This window comes from Chrysemys picta, chromosome 2, assembly GCF_011386835.1.
Source record: "Chrysemys picta bellii isolate R12L10 chromosome 2, ASM1138683v2, whole genome shotgun sequence".
In the NCBI taxonomy this organism is placed as follows: domain Eukaryota; kingdom Metazoa; phylum Chordata; order Testudines; family Emydidae; genus Chrysemys; species Chrysemys picta.
Genome location: NC_088792.1, coordinates 216,765,731 through 216,781,548, shown reverse-complemented (window position 1 = coordinate 216,781,548; position 15,818 = coordinate 216,765,731). Strand labels below are relative to the sequence as shown.

General features: G+C 42.2%; 1 protein-coding gene across 1 annotated transcript in view; it reads left to right on the top strand.

Moving 5' to 3' along the window:
• The window catches only part of CCDC178 (coiled-coil domain containing 178), a 313,262-nt gene that overhangs the window by 82,179 nt on the left and 215,265 nt on the right, over positions 1 to 15,818 (top strand). Inside the window, exons 11-12 of the mRNA XM_065582469.1 lie at positions 390 to 452; positions 4,900 to 5,061. Coding sequence (XP_065438541.1) covers positions 390 to 452; positions 4,900 to 5,061 — 225 coding nt within the window. The remainder of the gene's footprint in view (positions 1 to 389; positions 453 to 4,899; positions 5,062 to 15,818) is intronic.

The window sequence follows — 15,818 nt, the reverse complement described above, 5'->3', positions numbered from 1 at the left end:
GGAGTGCAGGGAAGGCACTGATATATAAAATTACTCAGTTGCCATTCATGATTCCTATAGGTGACATATAGGTATTGAGTATATTTAATGACTGCTAGTTATAAAAGGTAATTGAACTTACAACTTAGAAAATTCTGTTGCCTTTCTTGTACTTTCTGCTGCATTAGTTTACTTCCTGTGCCTGAATTCATATCGTCTTAGTGCCAAAATGGTAATTTCCTTTCTCTTTATTCATTATTCATTTTATTATACAGTAGGTAGGACACAGTTTGAAAGCTGTTTGTCTTTATAATAATTTCAGTATTAAATCTTCATTGCAGCTGTTTTTTAATTTGCTTTTGTTATACATTATATTGTGGGTGTTAATTTTTAAAAAAATTTGTTTTAAGAATTTGGAAGAGAACATAAAAAAATTAATTCGAGATGAAAGAGGAACATGGCAACTGACTCAGGTAAACAAGACATTACCACATTGATTTCATGTATAAACTCCTTTTACATATATTTTTGTTTTAACATTGTAAATCTTTCTGTAATAAAACACTTTCTTTTTAACCAACCTGGATTGCAGACAAATAGTTCTTTCCCTAGCTCTTTGGAAATTTGGCAGGATCTGATTATGGATAAGCAGTTTGAATTAAAATAACCATATCTAATTTTGGAAACTACTGTGAATTTCTGACTCTTTTTTTAAAGGCATGGTTATCTTTGTTGTAAACATAAAAGGTATTGGTTTGCTTTGCAATAATGATTTTCTTCTTCACTTTGGTTTCTTCCTTTTTAGCTTGCTTGTCTAAACCAAAGAGCAACGGTTATAGTGATAAAGTTCCCCATCAGTAAAGAATTTGACTCCTGACATGAATTTCCAATACTTGAATTACCCATTCTCTAGATGTCTTCACTAGGACTAGGAAGAGCTTAAATACTTTAATTTCTTCATCTGCTTTAATGTAATACTTTGTTTACAGTGTGGTAGCCATGTTGAGAGAGATAAGGGAGGTGATGTAATATCTATTATTGGACCAACTTCTGTTGATGGAAGGTACAAGCTACCAAGAGCTGTTCTTGAGGTCTGGAGACGGAAATCTGTGTGTCTGAGGGTAGGTCTACACTACCCGGTAGTTCGGCGGCAAGCAAATCGAACTTCTGGGTTCGACTTATCGCGTCTTGTCTGGACGAGATAAGTTGAAGCCGGAAGTGCTCGCTGTCGACTGCGGTACTCCAGCTTGGTGAGAGGAATACCGCGAAGTCGACGGGGGAGCCTGCCTGCCGCGTCTGGACCGAGGTAGGTTCGAACTAAGTTACTTCGAACTTCAGCTATGTTATTCACGTAGCTGAAGTTGTGTACCTTAGTTCGAATTGGGGGGTTAGTGTAGACCTGCCCTGAGCTAAATAGAAACTAGGACAGCTTGTTAAGCAGAAGGGATAATGCATGTTATAGGTGGCCACTTGAAAATAGAGTGGGCAATAAGGGTTCGATTGTATGCAAAAGGGGTTTGGAATGGGCCATTAAGGGTTAGCAGGCAGTGTGGTGTGTTACAAATTGTTGTAATGAGCTGTAATCCCACTGTCTCTGTTGAATCCATGCTTTTTGGTGTCTAGCCGTGTTATGAATTTAAATTCCCAGGCTCGCCTTTTGAAGGTGTTATGCAGGTTTCCACTGAGGCCAGGTATTGAAACATCAGCTATGGAGTGATCATTTTGTGAAAACTGTTTGCCCATGGGTGATATGGTATTTTTGTCTTTTATCATTTTTCCATGTGAATTCATTTGAGAGAGTAGTGATTGTCCAGTTTCACCCACATAGTTGTTATTGGGGCATTTGATGCACTGTATGAGGTACGCCACATAGTGTGACAGGTATTTGTAGGATCCATTAATCTGGAAGGTGTGTTATGGGGGGAATTGATCACCATAGCAGTGAAGATATGTTTGCAAGTTTTGCATTTGTTGTTCTGGCAGGATCTGGTGCTGCTTTGAGTTGGTGTGTCTTGGGCTGTGGGGATCTTGCCTTGATGAGCTTGGCAAGGTTGAGGGATTGTTTAAAGGCCGGGGGGGGGGGGGGGGGGATTGAGAAAAATTTCTTTCAGGATGTCAAATATGTTTGATGATACCCATATGGGTTCCAGTTTGGGGTGATAGGTGACAACTAGCGATGTGCTGTCAGTGGGCTTTTTTTTTTTCTGTGTTGAAGCAGCTTTTCTTGTGGTATTTCAGTGACCCTTTCTAGTTCTCTGGTGGAATGTCCTTGTATAGTGACAGCTGTTTTAAGTATGTCTAGGAATGTATGCCTGACTATCTTTTCAGTGCAAATTCTGTGCTATCTGAGTGCCTGACTATAGATAACATAATTTTTGTATATGGGGTGGTTGCTGGATCTGTGGATGTAAGTGTGGTGATCCGAGGGTTTCTTTCACATAGTAATTTGTAGGATTCCACTGCTGAAGCTAATTGTGATGTCCGGGAAGTTGATGCTGGTGTGGCAGTGTTTTAGAGAGAGTTTGATGGATGAGTGGTGGTTGTTGAAGTTGTGGTGGAAATCTGTGAGGGAGTTTAAGTTGTCTGTCCCAAGGATAAAAATACCCTTGATGTATCTCAGATATAATATTCGTCTCATGATGCAGTTGTCCAGAAACTTTTCCTTGAGGTGGCCCATGGAGAGGTTAGCTATCCTAGTACTCATGGCTGTTACCATGCTATGGACAAAGTGTTTGTTGTTAAATGTGAAATTGTTGTGGATGAGGATGAAATGGATGCATTTGGCATTGTGTTTTGAGTGGATTTCTGAGTATTTTACACTATCTTGTAGGTATTTGAGGCAGGCAGTGATACCATCATGGTGAAGGATGTTGGTGTATAGGGAGGTGACAACCATGGTGACAAGGATGGTGTCATGGGGGAGGCTGTTAGAGTTGAAGAGTTTCTGGAAGAAGTTGGTAGTGTCTTGGAGGGGAATAGTTTGAGCATGGTTTCTGTGGGTCTTGATATTCCTTCAGTAAGAGTGCATCTGCCTAGGTTCCTGTGTTTGTGTGTCTTGGGAAGCATGTAGAAGGTCCCTAGAGTGCGTTTGTGGAGGACGAGTTTGTAGAGGGTTTTCTTTTTTTTAGTTTGTTTGAGGACTGATTTGATGGTATTTTTAAATTCCTGTGTGAATTGTGGTGTGTGGTGGTTTTTTAGTTTTTTGTAGTAGGTGGTGTCAGAGAGTGGTCTGTAGGCCTTGTTGACATAGTCATCACAATTAAAGACTACAATAGTGCCTGCATTGTCTGCTGGTTTGATCACTATATAGTGGTTGGATTTCAGGGTCTGTATAGCTGTCCTCTCAGTGGTAGAGAGATTGTGGTGGATATAATGTTTGTTGATAATTTTACAGTCAGTTTTTTTTCCTGAAGCAGTCAGTGTAATGATCCAGTGTGTGGTTTCATCCTCTCTGCAATGTCCAGTCAGATGATACTTTTTTCTTATGGCTGTCCATGGGGAGGTAATAGTTGTGGGTGGTATCTTCTTTTCTATGAGGTGGAATTGATGGAGGAATTCTTCTAGTTCTTCACATGATTGTATGTTATCAGGTTCTGTGGTGGGGCAGAATTTCAGTCCGTTGGAGAGTACAGATGCTTCAGTTTTGGTTAAGAGTAGTCTTGATAGGTTGATGACGTTGGGATATCATCATGTGTCGATGTGCTGGGTCTTGGTGTGTTGGTTTCTACAAGAGGTGGTGTTCTATTGGTTGTGTAGTTGCTGTAGTTGGTTTCACTTTTTTGCGTGTGTTGGATGGTTGGCATCAGGTATTTTAGATAATTGTTTTGGGTTTGCTGCATGATCTCCAGGTAGGCTTCCTGATATTCTTTCTTCCAGTGTGTGGGAGAATGTGGTGATTTCTTGTTGGAGGTAGTCTCTTCTGAAGCATATATGGTGCAGGAGATGGTTCCTCAGTTTTTCTGGGGTCCTTTTCCAGAGCTGCTCAGCATATTTGGAGTTGTAAGTAGTGATCAGAGAGGTGTAGAAGTGCCCCAATAACAACTATGTGGGTGAAACCAGACATTCACTACGATTGTCTGGTTTGAATGAACTCTCACAGGGAAAAATGATGAAAGACAAAAACACCGTATCACCCATTTGCAAATACTTTTCACAAGGTGATCATTCCATATCTGATCTTTCAATACTCAGCCTCAAAGGAAACCTGCACAACACTTTCAAAAAGCGAGCTTGGGAACTTAAATTCATAGTGCTGCTAGACACCAAAAATCAGTGTGACTGAACAGAGACACTGGTTTCATGGCTCACTACAACAATTTGTAATAAACACCTGCATGCTAACCCACTTCAAACCCCTTTTTCAGAATAGTCTAACCCTTATTGCCCCCTCCATTTCCAGTGGCTTCCTACAACAGGCATTACCACTTATGCTTAGCAATCTGTCTCAATGTGTATTTAGCTCAGACACTAATTTCTTTCTCCAGACCTGAAGAAGAGATCTTTGTAGTTCAAAAACTTGTACCTTCCACCCACAAAAGTTGGTCCAATAACAGTTATTACATTACCTACCTTATCTGTTTAATATAATACTGACATTTTGTTTTGTTTTTCCTGTTCAGTCCCTTCACTGTGTTTGTCAATTCTACTAGCTACTCTTCCTTCCCTATTTCATGCAGTGTTGATGACATATTCTGGCTCAGTGGCTAACTTTGCTCTCATTCTATAGATATTCCTAATATCACTGAGCTGTACTTGTTAACCCCGATTTTGTAAATACACATATCATTAATTTGTGGTTCTGTACATAGCATTTTGTTAATGGTATGAATGGCCTTTCAAATTTGGAATTTTTTAAATAGATTGTTCTTCTTTTGCTTCTGATTTCAATAAGCGAAAATTAGTTTCATGTCTTTTTAACAGGCCAGGATTAAAGCAATGTATAGTGAGCTAGAGCAAAAGAAAAAAGATAGCATCAAGACAAAAGAAGAAACTATAAAGAGGATAGCAGACATCGAGGGACCAGTGGCTGAACTAGAAGCACAATTTATTGAAAATAAAAATATACATAAAGAAAATATTGAGGTAATATTTCTTAACTTACTTTTCCAGACAGTAATTTAGAATGCAGTTTAAAACACTTGTGGTTAATTTTGGTGTGTTTACTAATAAACTTACTGGTATTATTGGAAAAAATACCATTAAAGTAGGAAAATCAGAGTTAAGGATAAACTTCAATTCTTATGTTTTGTAGTTATGCCTTGGGATAATATTTCGTATATCTCATTCAGTGACTGTATATACTGTAACATACAGCAGTTAAGAATTCTTCACTTTCAATTCATGTGTCTTAATTGGTAACCCTTCTTCATCTCTCTTAACTTTTATGTTGTCTATTTTAGTTATCATGAAAGCGAAGAACATATAGCACTGGCTTAGTATGTCTCCTGTACGTTTCTGCTTAGCTGTAAGTTCCAGACCTGGACAGAAGGCAACCAGCCTTTCATCTGCTGCTGGCTTGGTGCGCTCTCCTCTTTTCAGCCTTATGGAAAGAGCAACTGAACAAGAAATCCCTCTCTCCAGGGAGATCTGCCTTGGGTGTGAGGGAGAGGAAGGGGGAGATTTGTGCCAGGGGTAAACCTCTTACAGGACCTTAACTCCAGATCCCCAACCCCATTTGTCCTGGGTTTTTTGTATAGGTTACCCTTCTCCAGGCTCTATTTTCCTTGCCAGTTATTTGCCTTTGTCTTTTGGAAGGGTCTTTCCCATATTCCCAATCTGGTGCCCTTTATCTCACTCCCCTCTTATCATCTTTGGAGGGGAGATTGACTAGCCAATCTGCTTCCCCTTCATCAGCTGTTCAGTGGTGTCTGTCTACTTTCCATATATCGGAAGGTGCAATGTCAGTGAAATGGGACATTTCTCTCTTTCTGCCCTACAGGAAAATTGTCAGAAAAGCAAACTGCTTCTGTGTCTAGAAATTCTAACAAAAAGGGTCCGTTGGCCTGCACATGCGAGTAGATTTTCCTGTGCTCCTGACTGAGGGTGTAACAGACAGTCCAAGCAGATGCCTCTCCAGTTCCTTCTTACTGCCACATAGCCAGAATCCCTGTGTTCACAGATCTCTCAATTTTTTCCCCTCTTGATAGATTTGTAAATAGTTTTTATACATCATAGCTTTTATATTAGTAGATTTAGAGTTTTATAGTATAGATAGTATAGCTTGTTTTCCCCCCATACAGGGGATTCCCTCCTCGCTAGAATGGCTATACTGAGTATGCTTAATCAGTGCAAACTGGAAAGAATAGGGCAGACGATCCCCAAAACTTCACCAAGCCAGTAACAAAACATTCTTCTTCGAGTGCTGTTCCTGTGGGCGCTCCACTTCAAGTGTCAGTGCATCACGGTGCCGTTGATCAGAGATTTTTGGTAGCAGTGTCTGGTCAGGGTGTGTGTGTGCAGTAGCAGTCTCGCAGCATTGCTGGTGCCTCATCTGGTAGGTGCACTCTCATAGTCGCAAGGATAGATCCCTATTTAGGACTGTCCACAAGAGATGCGATCTCTCCCCTAGCTATTGAGAGCAGGTGAGCCTTCATGTATGAATCCTAAGGGACTGGCACTGATGAAGATCCTCAGGCTGAAGGGTAAACTGAGCAAGAAGAAAGATCTGTCGGTTCCGTCGGTGACTCTGGCTTCAAAACACAAGAACTGTCATCTGCTGGTTCCCTTTAGGAGTGTGGGTCCGGACTCATTGCCAGTACCGGCTCACTTATCCAAGGACTGCACTACCTCCCAAAACATGCCAGAACCATTGGTATTGACAGTTGAAACCCCCGGACACTGGGATTTATAGATGTAACCCTTCTGCCCATCTAAGTTGGCAGCAACAAGGGCCGGGTTCTGTATCTAGGGGTTCCGTTTCAATAACGCAATGCAAAACCGGCTCAAGCCCCCACCCAGTGACCTGGGACAATTACATACCACCCCCTGGGTGCCTCTAAGTGGCAATACTTCCCCTCTCGCAAGCACGGAGTCTGAGTGTAACAGAAAATGTTTAATAACATGAGGTAAACGACATCAGCATTAAATTGGAAAAACACCACAAACAGGATTCATAACACAAATCATGAACAAAAAACCCACCCCAGCAAATTGGGCTGTGTCCTTTCCCTTTGGTTCTTGAATCCAGCAACCCAAAAACCACCCAAAGTCCCAAAAGTCCAACAGACCCCAAAGTCTCTGTCCCTGGTCAATGCAGCCCCAGAGTAAAGGCGGGGGGGGAGGGGGCACGCAGGGTGTTAAGGGGCACTTTACGTGATCCGAGGCCAGCCGGCCATCTTTCCGTGGGGTTCCGCCACAGCCTTCACCACGAGCCAGTCCACTTCCTGCCATCCCACAAACTGCTCCGCTCTACAAGCTGCTCCGCTCACCGACCTGTGAGCCGCTCCAGCCGTCCCCGCAAATAGCTACGCTCGCCGTTCCTTGGGCCGCTCCAACCGGCCCCGCAAGGCTCCGCGCCACTCGCTGTTCCTCCAGTCGTCCCCACAAATTGCTCCGCCAGCTGCTTAGCAATATAGGTTCAGGCTCCCCCACTAGTTAACACAGCACTCAGTGATCTCAGCTCTTAATAACTTCAGCTCTTTTGTGATTTCAGCTCTTAGCAATTTCAGCTCATAGTAGGGGAGCCCCAGTGCTAGTGCACCATTGGCCCAAAGTGAATTCAGCTCAGCAGCCTGTAACTAGATTCCCAATGGAATCAAAGTTAGCTCTGATATTCAACAGTGGAGAGAGGAGGTAGTGCAATTGGTGTTTCAAACCCTCAGAGGGGGTCCATACCATCAGGTACAAATACCTATCCCCATCCTCTCTCAATTCACTGGGTTTTGTAACCCATACCCCTTGTCAAGCAAGTGCTACTTAGGTAATGGTGAAGGACTCACTAAGTCCTTCTGTCATACAACAGTTCCACTGGCCTTGATTCACAGAATCAGGGTAACAAAACTTTATTCTTCCTGCCCCAATAACAGAGAAAACTGGGGATCCCACACCAGCCAAAGTAACCACTTTGAGTTGCTGTTGTTTCATTCCAGGCGAGTGGGTGTGCCTATGCAAACAAGATTAGCCCCTGGAGTTCTTTTCCACACTTGCCATAATTCACCACCAGATGTCAGGGTAGAGCTCATCCTGACTCTGCTTACATCGAGATATATACAACACTGGAGAAGATCTTTCTCCTTTATCTGTAGCCTCCCATCCTTTCTGGTCTGGCCTTCCTGAGGGATGTTTCTACACCAGAGTGTGTACTACTTCTTCGGTATCTCAAAAACTGTCTCATCTCCAACTATCAGGTAGCAGTGCTCCAGTACTGATGGCCCCACCATTGGAAGGGAAGCAGTTTTCAGATTCGGACGAGTCAGACTTTCCAGCTGCTTCTCCATCTTCTCAGAGAAAGCCAAGCCCTGACAGGCAGTTGAGGAGATCTGGGCACTACCCATCTAGATATGATTTCCCCAGGGACCTCTGGGATCCGATCCCAGGAAGTCTCTCACAAATGGCTGATCCCTCTTTCTTGCCTTCTTGTGACCAACAGGATCCTTATGGCAGACAGCCAGAACCTGCCCAGGAATCTTACCACATTTCTTCTTCTTGGCTCCCACTTGATCTGTTGGAGTATGAGGAGGAGGTCATACTCCTAGATCAGCAGGTCAGGAATCTCATCCTCATCTCCAGACAAAGCAGTCACTCCTTCCTCTCCATCTCTACCAGATGATCATAGGCAGAGCTAGGAACTGCTGCAGAGGATTGCCAATGATCTCCAGATACTGTTGAAGGAGGTATCTAGGGGACCAAAAAAACCACCGGCTCCTGGATGTTTTGCAACCTGCAGGCCCACGTAAGGTGGTGGTGTTTCCAGTTACTGAGGCCATCATAGAGCCCTCTAGATTGGTCAGGCAGGCAGGTGCTATAAGGAGGGCTTTTGGGATCACTGGGAGGCATTCATGGACAGAGGATTGTTCTCTTGGAATGGACTCCACCTGAGTAGGGAGGGCAATAGACTTCTGGGATGGAGGTTGGCACAACTTATTAAAAGAACTTTAAACTAGGAACTCGGGCGATGTGATTAGGAGATGCTCATGTAATCTCCATGCCTGATTCTAACATTGACTGGAAGGAAAATCAAGTAATGGAGAAGGGAGCAGTGTATAGGAGAATGGACATTAAGAGAGAAGATTGTGCCTATATTAATTAAGCAAATAATCAGGTAGGTGATACTGGCAGGAGAATGACTGTACTCAAGTGGGTGAGGAATCTGGGCAAAGCTAAGCAGAAACTACTAAGCTGTCTGTACACCGATGCAAGAAGCCCGGGTAACAAAATGGAGGAGCTAGAACTACTGGTGCAGGAAGTGAAATCAGATATAGTGATAACAGAAACATGATGGAATAGTAGTCATGACTGGAGTACAGGCATTGAAGGGTATGTGCTGTTCAGGAAAGACAGAAATAGAGGTAAAAATGGTGGAGTAGAATGATATATTAATGATAAAGTAGACTGTAAAGAAATTAGAAGTGATAGACTGGATAAGACAGTGTCTGTTTGGGCCAAAATAACTTTGGAGAAGAAAGCTACTAGAAGTTCCCCTGGGATAGTGCTTGGGGTATGCTACAGACCCCCCAGGCTCCAGGATAGAGACCTCCTTAATGTTTTCATGAAATAAATATTACTTAGAATTGTTGTGATTATGGGAGACTTTAACTTCACAGATATAGAATGGAGGACAAGTGCTACTAATAATAGTAGGGCCTAGATTTTCCTGGATGTGATAGCTGATAGATTTATTCACCAAATAGTTGCTGAACCAACAAGAGTTGTTGCCATTTTAGATTTGGTGTTGGTGAGTACTGAGGACCTCATAGAAGAACTAGTTGTAGGGGACAATATTGAATTGTGTGATCATGAAGTAATTCAGTTTAAATTAAATGGAAGGACAAACAAAAATAGATCTGCAACTAGGGCCTTTGATTTCAAAAGGGCAAAATTTAAAAAATTAAATAAATTAGTTAGGGAAGTGGACTGGACTGAAGAACTCAAGGATTTGAATATGGAGGAGTCTTAGAATTACTTTAAAAATCAAGTTGCAGAAACTATCTGAAGCCTGCATCCCAAGCAAGAAAATAAAAATGTGTACGGAACGGCTGCAGACCAAGCTGGATGAGCAGGCTTCTCAAACAGGTGATTACGAGAAAACAGCCTACAAGGAATGGAAGATTGGATGGATCAGCAAGGAAAGCTACTTCTTGGAGGTCAGAAAATATAGGGATAAAGTGAGAATTGCTAAAAGCCAAGCAGAATTGGACCTTGCAAAAGAGATTAAAACCAATACTAAAAAGTTCCTATAGCCATATAAGTAAAAAGAAAACAAGAAAAGAAGAAGTGGGACCATGAGCACTGAGGATGGGATGGAGATTAAAGATAATCTAGGCATGGCCCAACACATAAACATACACTTTGCCTCAGTTTTTAATAAGGCTAATGAAAATCGTAGGGGTAGTGGCAGGGCTGCTAATAGGAATGAGGATATGGGAATGAAAATTACCACATCTGAGGTGGAAGTCAAACTCTAACAGCTTAATTGGACCAAATTGGAGAGCATGGATAGGCTACTTGCAAGAATATTAAAGGAAGTGACACATGAAATTGCAAACCCAATAGCAAGGATTTTTAATGAATCTGTAAATTGTAAATCTGTATCCTATGACTGGAGAATTGCTAGTATAGTTCCCATTTTCAAGAAAGGGGAAAAAACATGATCCGGCAGACTACAGGCCTGTTAGTTTTACCTCAATTGTATGCAAGGTCTTGGAACAAGTTTTGAAAGATAAAGTAGTTAAGGAAATACAAATAAATGGTAGTTGGGATAAAATATAACATAGTTTTACAAAAGATAAATTGTGCCAGACCCAACCTGATCTCCTTTGAGAAGATAACTGGTTTTTGTAGACAAAGGAAATGCAGATTTCAGTAAGGCATTTGTTAAAGTGTCACATGGGAAATTATTAGTTAAATTGGAGAAGATGGGGATTAATATGAGAATTGAAAGGTGGACAAAGAAGTGGTTAAAGGGGAGACTACAACGGGTCATACTGAAAAGTGAACTGGCAGGCTGGAGGGAGGTTACTAGTGGAGATCCTCAGGAATTGGTCTTGGGACCAATCATATTTAACATTTTTATTAATGACCTTGGCACAAAAAAGTGGGAGTGTTCTAATAAAATTTGCAGATGACACAAAGTTAGGAGGTATTGCCAGTGCAGAGGAGTACCGGAATATCATATAAGAAGATCTGGATGAACTTGAAAACTGGAGTAATAGAAATGGGATGAAATTTAATAATGCAAAGCACAAGGTCATGTCCTTGGGGACTAACAAGAATTTTTGCAATAAGCTGTGGACATATCAGTTGGAAGTGACAGTGGAGGAGAAAGACCTGGGTGTATTGGTTGATTACAGGGTGACTATGAGCTGCCAATGTGATACGGCCATGAAAAAGGCTAATGCATCAGGTGAGGTATTTCCAGTAGAGACAGGGAAGTGTTAATGCCATTATACAATGCACTGATGAGACCTCATCTGGAATACTGTTTGCAGTTCTGATCTCCCATGTTTAAGAAAGATGAATTCAAACTGCAACAGGTGCAGAGAAGGGCTACTAGGATGATCCGAGGAATGGAAAACCTGCCTTATGAAAGGAGATTCAAAGAGCTCAGCTTGTTTAGGCAACCAAATGAAGGCTGAGGAGAGATATGATTGCTTTCTATAAATACATCAGAGGGATAAATATCAAGGAGGGAGAGGAGTTATTTAAGTTAAGTGCCAATGTGGACAGAAGAATTAATGGATATAAACAGGCCATCAACAAGTTCAGGCTTGAAATTAGATGAAGGTTTCTAACCATCAGAGGAGTGAAGTTCTGGAACTTCACTCCTTCAAAGGGAAGCAGTGGGGGCAAAAGACCTAACTGGCTTCAAGACTGATCTTGATAAGTTTATGTAGGATTGTATGATGAGACTGCCTAAAATAGCATGTAGTTGATCTGCGACTGCTAGCAGCAATTACTTCCAATGGCTGGTGATGAGGTACTAGATGGGGAGGGCTCTGAGTTACTACAGAGAATTCTTTCCAGGTGTCTGTCTGGTGGGTCTTGCCCACATGTTCAGGTCTAACTGATCGCTATATTTGGGGTCGGGAAGGAATTTTCCCCCGCATCAGATTTGCAGAGACCCTGGGAGGGATTTGCCTTCCTCTGCCGCATGGGACATGGGTCACTTGCAGGTTGAAATTAGTGTAAATGGTGGATTCTCTATAACTTGAAATCTTTCAATCATGATTTGAGGACTTCAGTAACTCAGACACAGGCTGTAGGTCTGTTACAGGAGTGGGTGGGTGAGGTTCTGTGGCCTGAAGTCAGACTAGATGATCATGAAGGTCCGTCTGGTCTTAAAGTCTATGAGTCTATGAGAGGCGCTACGGAGAGGGCTAGGTCACAACATTAGAAGACCACCCTGACTGACAAGGGCTCAAAGAAGTTGTATCTCCTTGGGAGAAAGGTCTTGTCCTCTACAGGCCATATCGCTAGCTATCAGGCCTTGTTAGCGAAATACGATTTTAACTACTGTTCCAGGCTTGCGGACTTTAAGGACAAACTTCCCCCCTGAGGATAGAACCCAATTTCAGTCCTTCATAAAGGAGGGCAAGTTAGTGACAAGAACATTCCTTCAGGCTGCAGTGGATGCAGTAGATACGGTACCCAAAACCCTGGCCACTTGTATAGCCATGAGAGAAGGATTCTTGGCTACAGAGAATTCTTGCTGCAGGCAGTGGCCCAGTAATAGTATTGCCTTTTGAACAACTTTCAAATAAGGGGGATTCCCTTCCTATGTCATTCCCTTTTTACTTTCCCCTTATTCCTCCCTACTTCTGTTCAGTGCTCACTGCTTCCCAACTGTAACAGAATTGTGGGAGGCGTTGGGCTGTACAATGGAAAATTTCTTATCTAATAATTTCCTTTCTGCTAGCAGTGTCTCCCAAAATTCTACCCACGATGGATGGTTTCACTGCCAAGGGGCAATTTTTTTATTCAGACTGTCATCATGTAGGCTGTTTGTCTGTTATACATAGTGATTGAGTGGGTGTCGAGGTTATCATCTTTCTATGAGTTTTACACTGCTTTGGAATAACTCCTCTGGTGGCAAGTCAGAGGAAGAGGCGTGGCTAATACGGGTGCTGCTGCAACTTTAAACTGCTTCTCAAAACTGCAGAATGGAGGGGAACAGCCCAGATGTAATAGAATTGTGGAAGATGCTGCTAGCAGAAAGGAAATTATCATGTAACAATTTCTCCATTTTGAAACTCAGTGTGTACTGTCATTAAATAATTATTGTCTGACCCCCTACAATTTTAAATTTTAAATAGATAAAATTTGAAAAAATGCTTAAACTCCATAATTTCATGCTACTGTGAAAAATGTAAATAGATAAATATCTTAAAAATGCTTTAAAATAAACATTGATATTATCCATTAAAATAAAAATTGATTCCTGCCAAGCCTATAGTATGCCTGGGCAGCTGCCAAAAGCAAACTGAATTCTATGTGCCCATGACTGCAGTAGCAGTACAGGTCAACAAGGCAGAGAAGGCACAGGCACACAAAAACATCAGTAAGCTCAAGGAAACTGGTGGCATACCACAATGTGGCCATCATTTGAAAATCAGGAGGACATTGTAGCATTTCAGATTCGAGCAGCCAACGGCAAACCAACTGAAAACTTGGTCCATAGCATTGTTCTGAACTGAGATAGAAGCACACAATCCCAAGGATCCCCATTTAATGGCTGATAAGCTTGTCATTGTGCAGTAAAAGAAACAGTTTATTTTCTTTGAACCTAGTACATCACTCACTATGCTCAGGACCCATAAATATTCAATTTATTGTCCCTAAGTGTGAATAATGATGTTATTGACATGTCATATGGCACTGTTTCTTCCTCCCCTTTGTCCTTTTCTTTCTGTGACACTAACAGCATCCCAGTGCAAGAAGGCAAGGGGTTTATTGATATCTGGTAGTAAGTTTCAGCTGGCCTGACCAGTTCAGTGTATCCCAACTCACTAATGTCATAACCTGTATCTTGAAGGTATCATGTAAAATATTAATAGAACACTAATAACATGCCAATCATTAATATTATTGTGTGATATATGGACTGAGGACAAATTCAAAATTACAAACATATTGGAAATTATGTTATCAAGGTGTGTCTCCCAGGCAAAGCTAAAGTTACTTCACCACAGACAAAGGAATGTGGTTCTGCCACCTTGAAGGTATTTCCAAGGTACATTAAGAGACAATGGAATGCAGTGTATATAGAAGGTAAATAGGGGGAAGAGATATTCACTCAGCATCACAGCAGGGTGAAGAGATTGCAGGAAACAGATCAATTTGCATTTTAGCAAACACCAGCGGGGGAAGAAGCCAGCATGGAACTTTTTTCACCACCAGACTCCATGTCACTTCCCCACAGTTTGAAGGTACTTTACTTTGAGGGGTAATCTTCAGAAGAATCGATTTCAGGGTGCACTAGCTATAGAAGAGAGGGGCAAAGAACCCCGAGTTATCTTTCACCTAAGAAGACAAAGGAGAACTGAGCACTTTGGACTTTATGGGAGATCCTGACCAGGGGAGGTCAGTCATTTTGCTGAAAGATAGATGGGTAAGGAAACTACCTTGAACAAAGGCTATAGTTTGTCTTGTTAAGTCTTAGCCTCTAAAAAGTGTTTTTCACTTTTATTTGTGTGTAACCATTTCTTACTCTATCCTTTATACCTGAATGCACTTTAAAATCCTATCTCCTTTTGTTAATAAACTTATTTTTCTTTTAATCTAAACCAACCCAGTGCTGCGTTTGATTTAAAGTGAATGTTAACTGCGCTAATGTGGCAAGCTGTTGTATGTTGTATCTTTAAAGGGACAAAGGAACCTTAATATCTCTCTGAATGGTCCAGAAAAGGGCTGGACGTTCCAGAGCACATGGTTTGGGGAAAATTCTTGATGAGGGGTGGGGATGTTGGGGTCATCTTGCCAGATATAACCAAGGCTGGTGGAAGCCAGAGTGTGGCAAGGGTGTAACAAGCAGGCTGCTGGAATCAGAATTTCTGTTTGAGAGTTGCTTAACACAGAGATGCTCAGTGCATGATTGTATGCTGGCTGGAAGCATCCTGACAAGAGAGCAATAGCAACAGAGCATGTTGAGGCACTCAGAGTTACAGGGCAGGCAGTAACACAACTCCTCACTGGTCTGGATTGCAGTCCAGAACATGACACTGTCAGCTTATCTTTCCCTCAGTATTAATAATATTATACTTCTGAAAAGGCAACGTGTGTGGCGGGGGCATGCATGCTCACATCCCCCCCTCTCCGATTGCTCAGTCACATGGTGCGGCTGGACCCCCTCCCCATGTAGCAGCTGATCTGGGGAGCTGCACCAGGCAGGGAGAGGCAGAGGCTGGAACAGAGGAACATCTGGGAGCCTGCATAGAGGGGCCGTTGCTTTCCTGGAAGTGTGCGGGGCCTGCTTTCTGGAAGGGGAAGGGTTGCTTGGAGGGGAGGGAGTGACTTAAGCTGTTTCGGGGTTGTTCCAACCCCACTGTCAGCAGGCACTGGTCGTCTATGTAACTTCTGTCTGTACTCCTAAGAGCAGCAATACCATTTTCCCATCATATTCTGTTTTCTCTTAACTAGGACCAGGAGGCTTTCAAAAAGAAAAACAAACAAACCAGACTAATGGC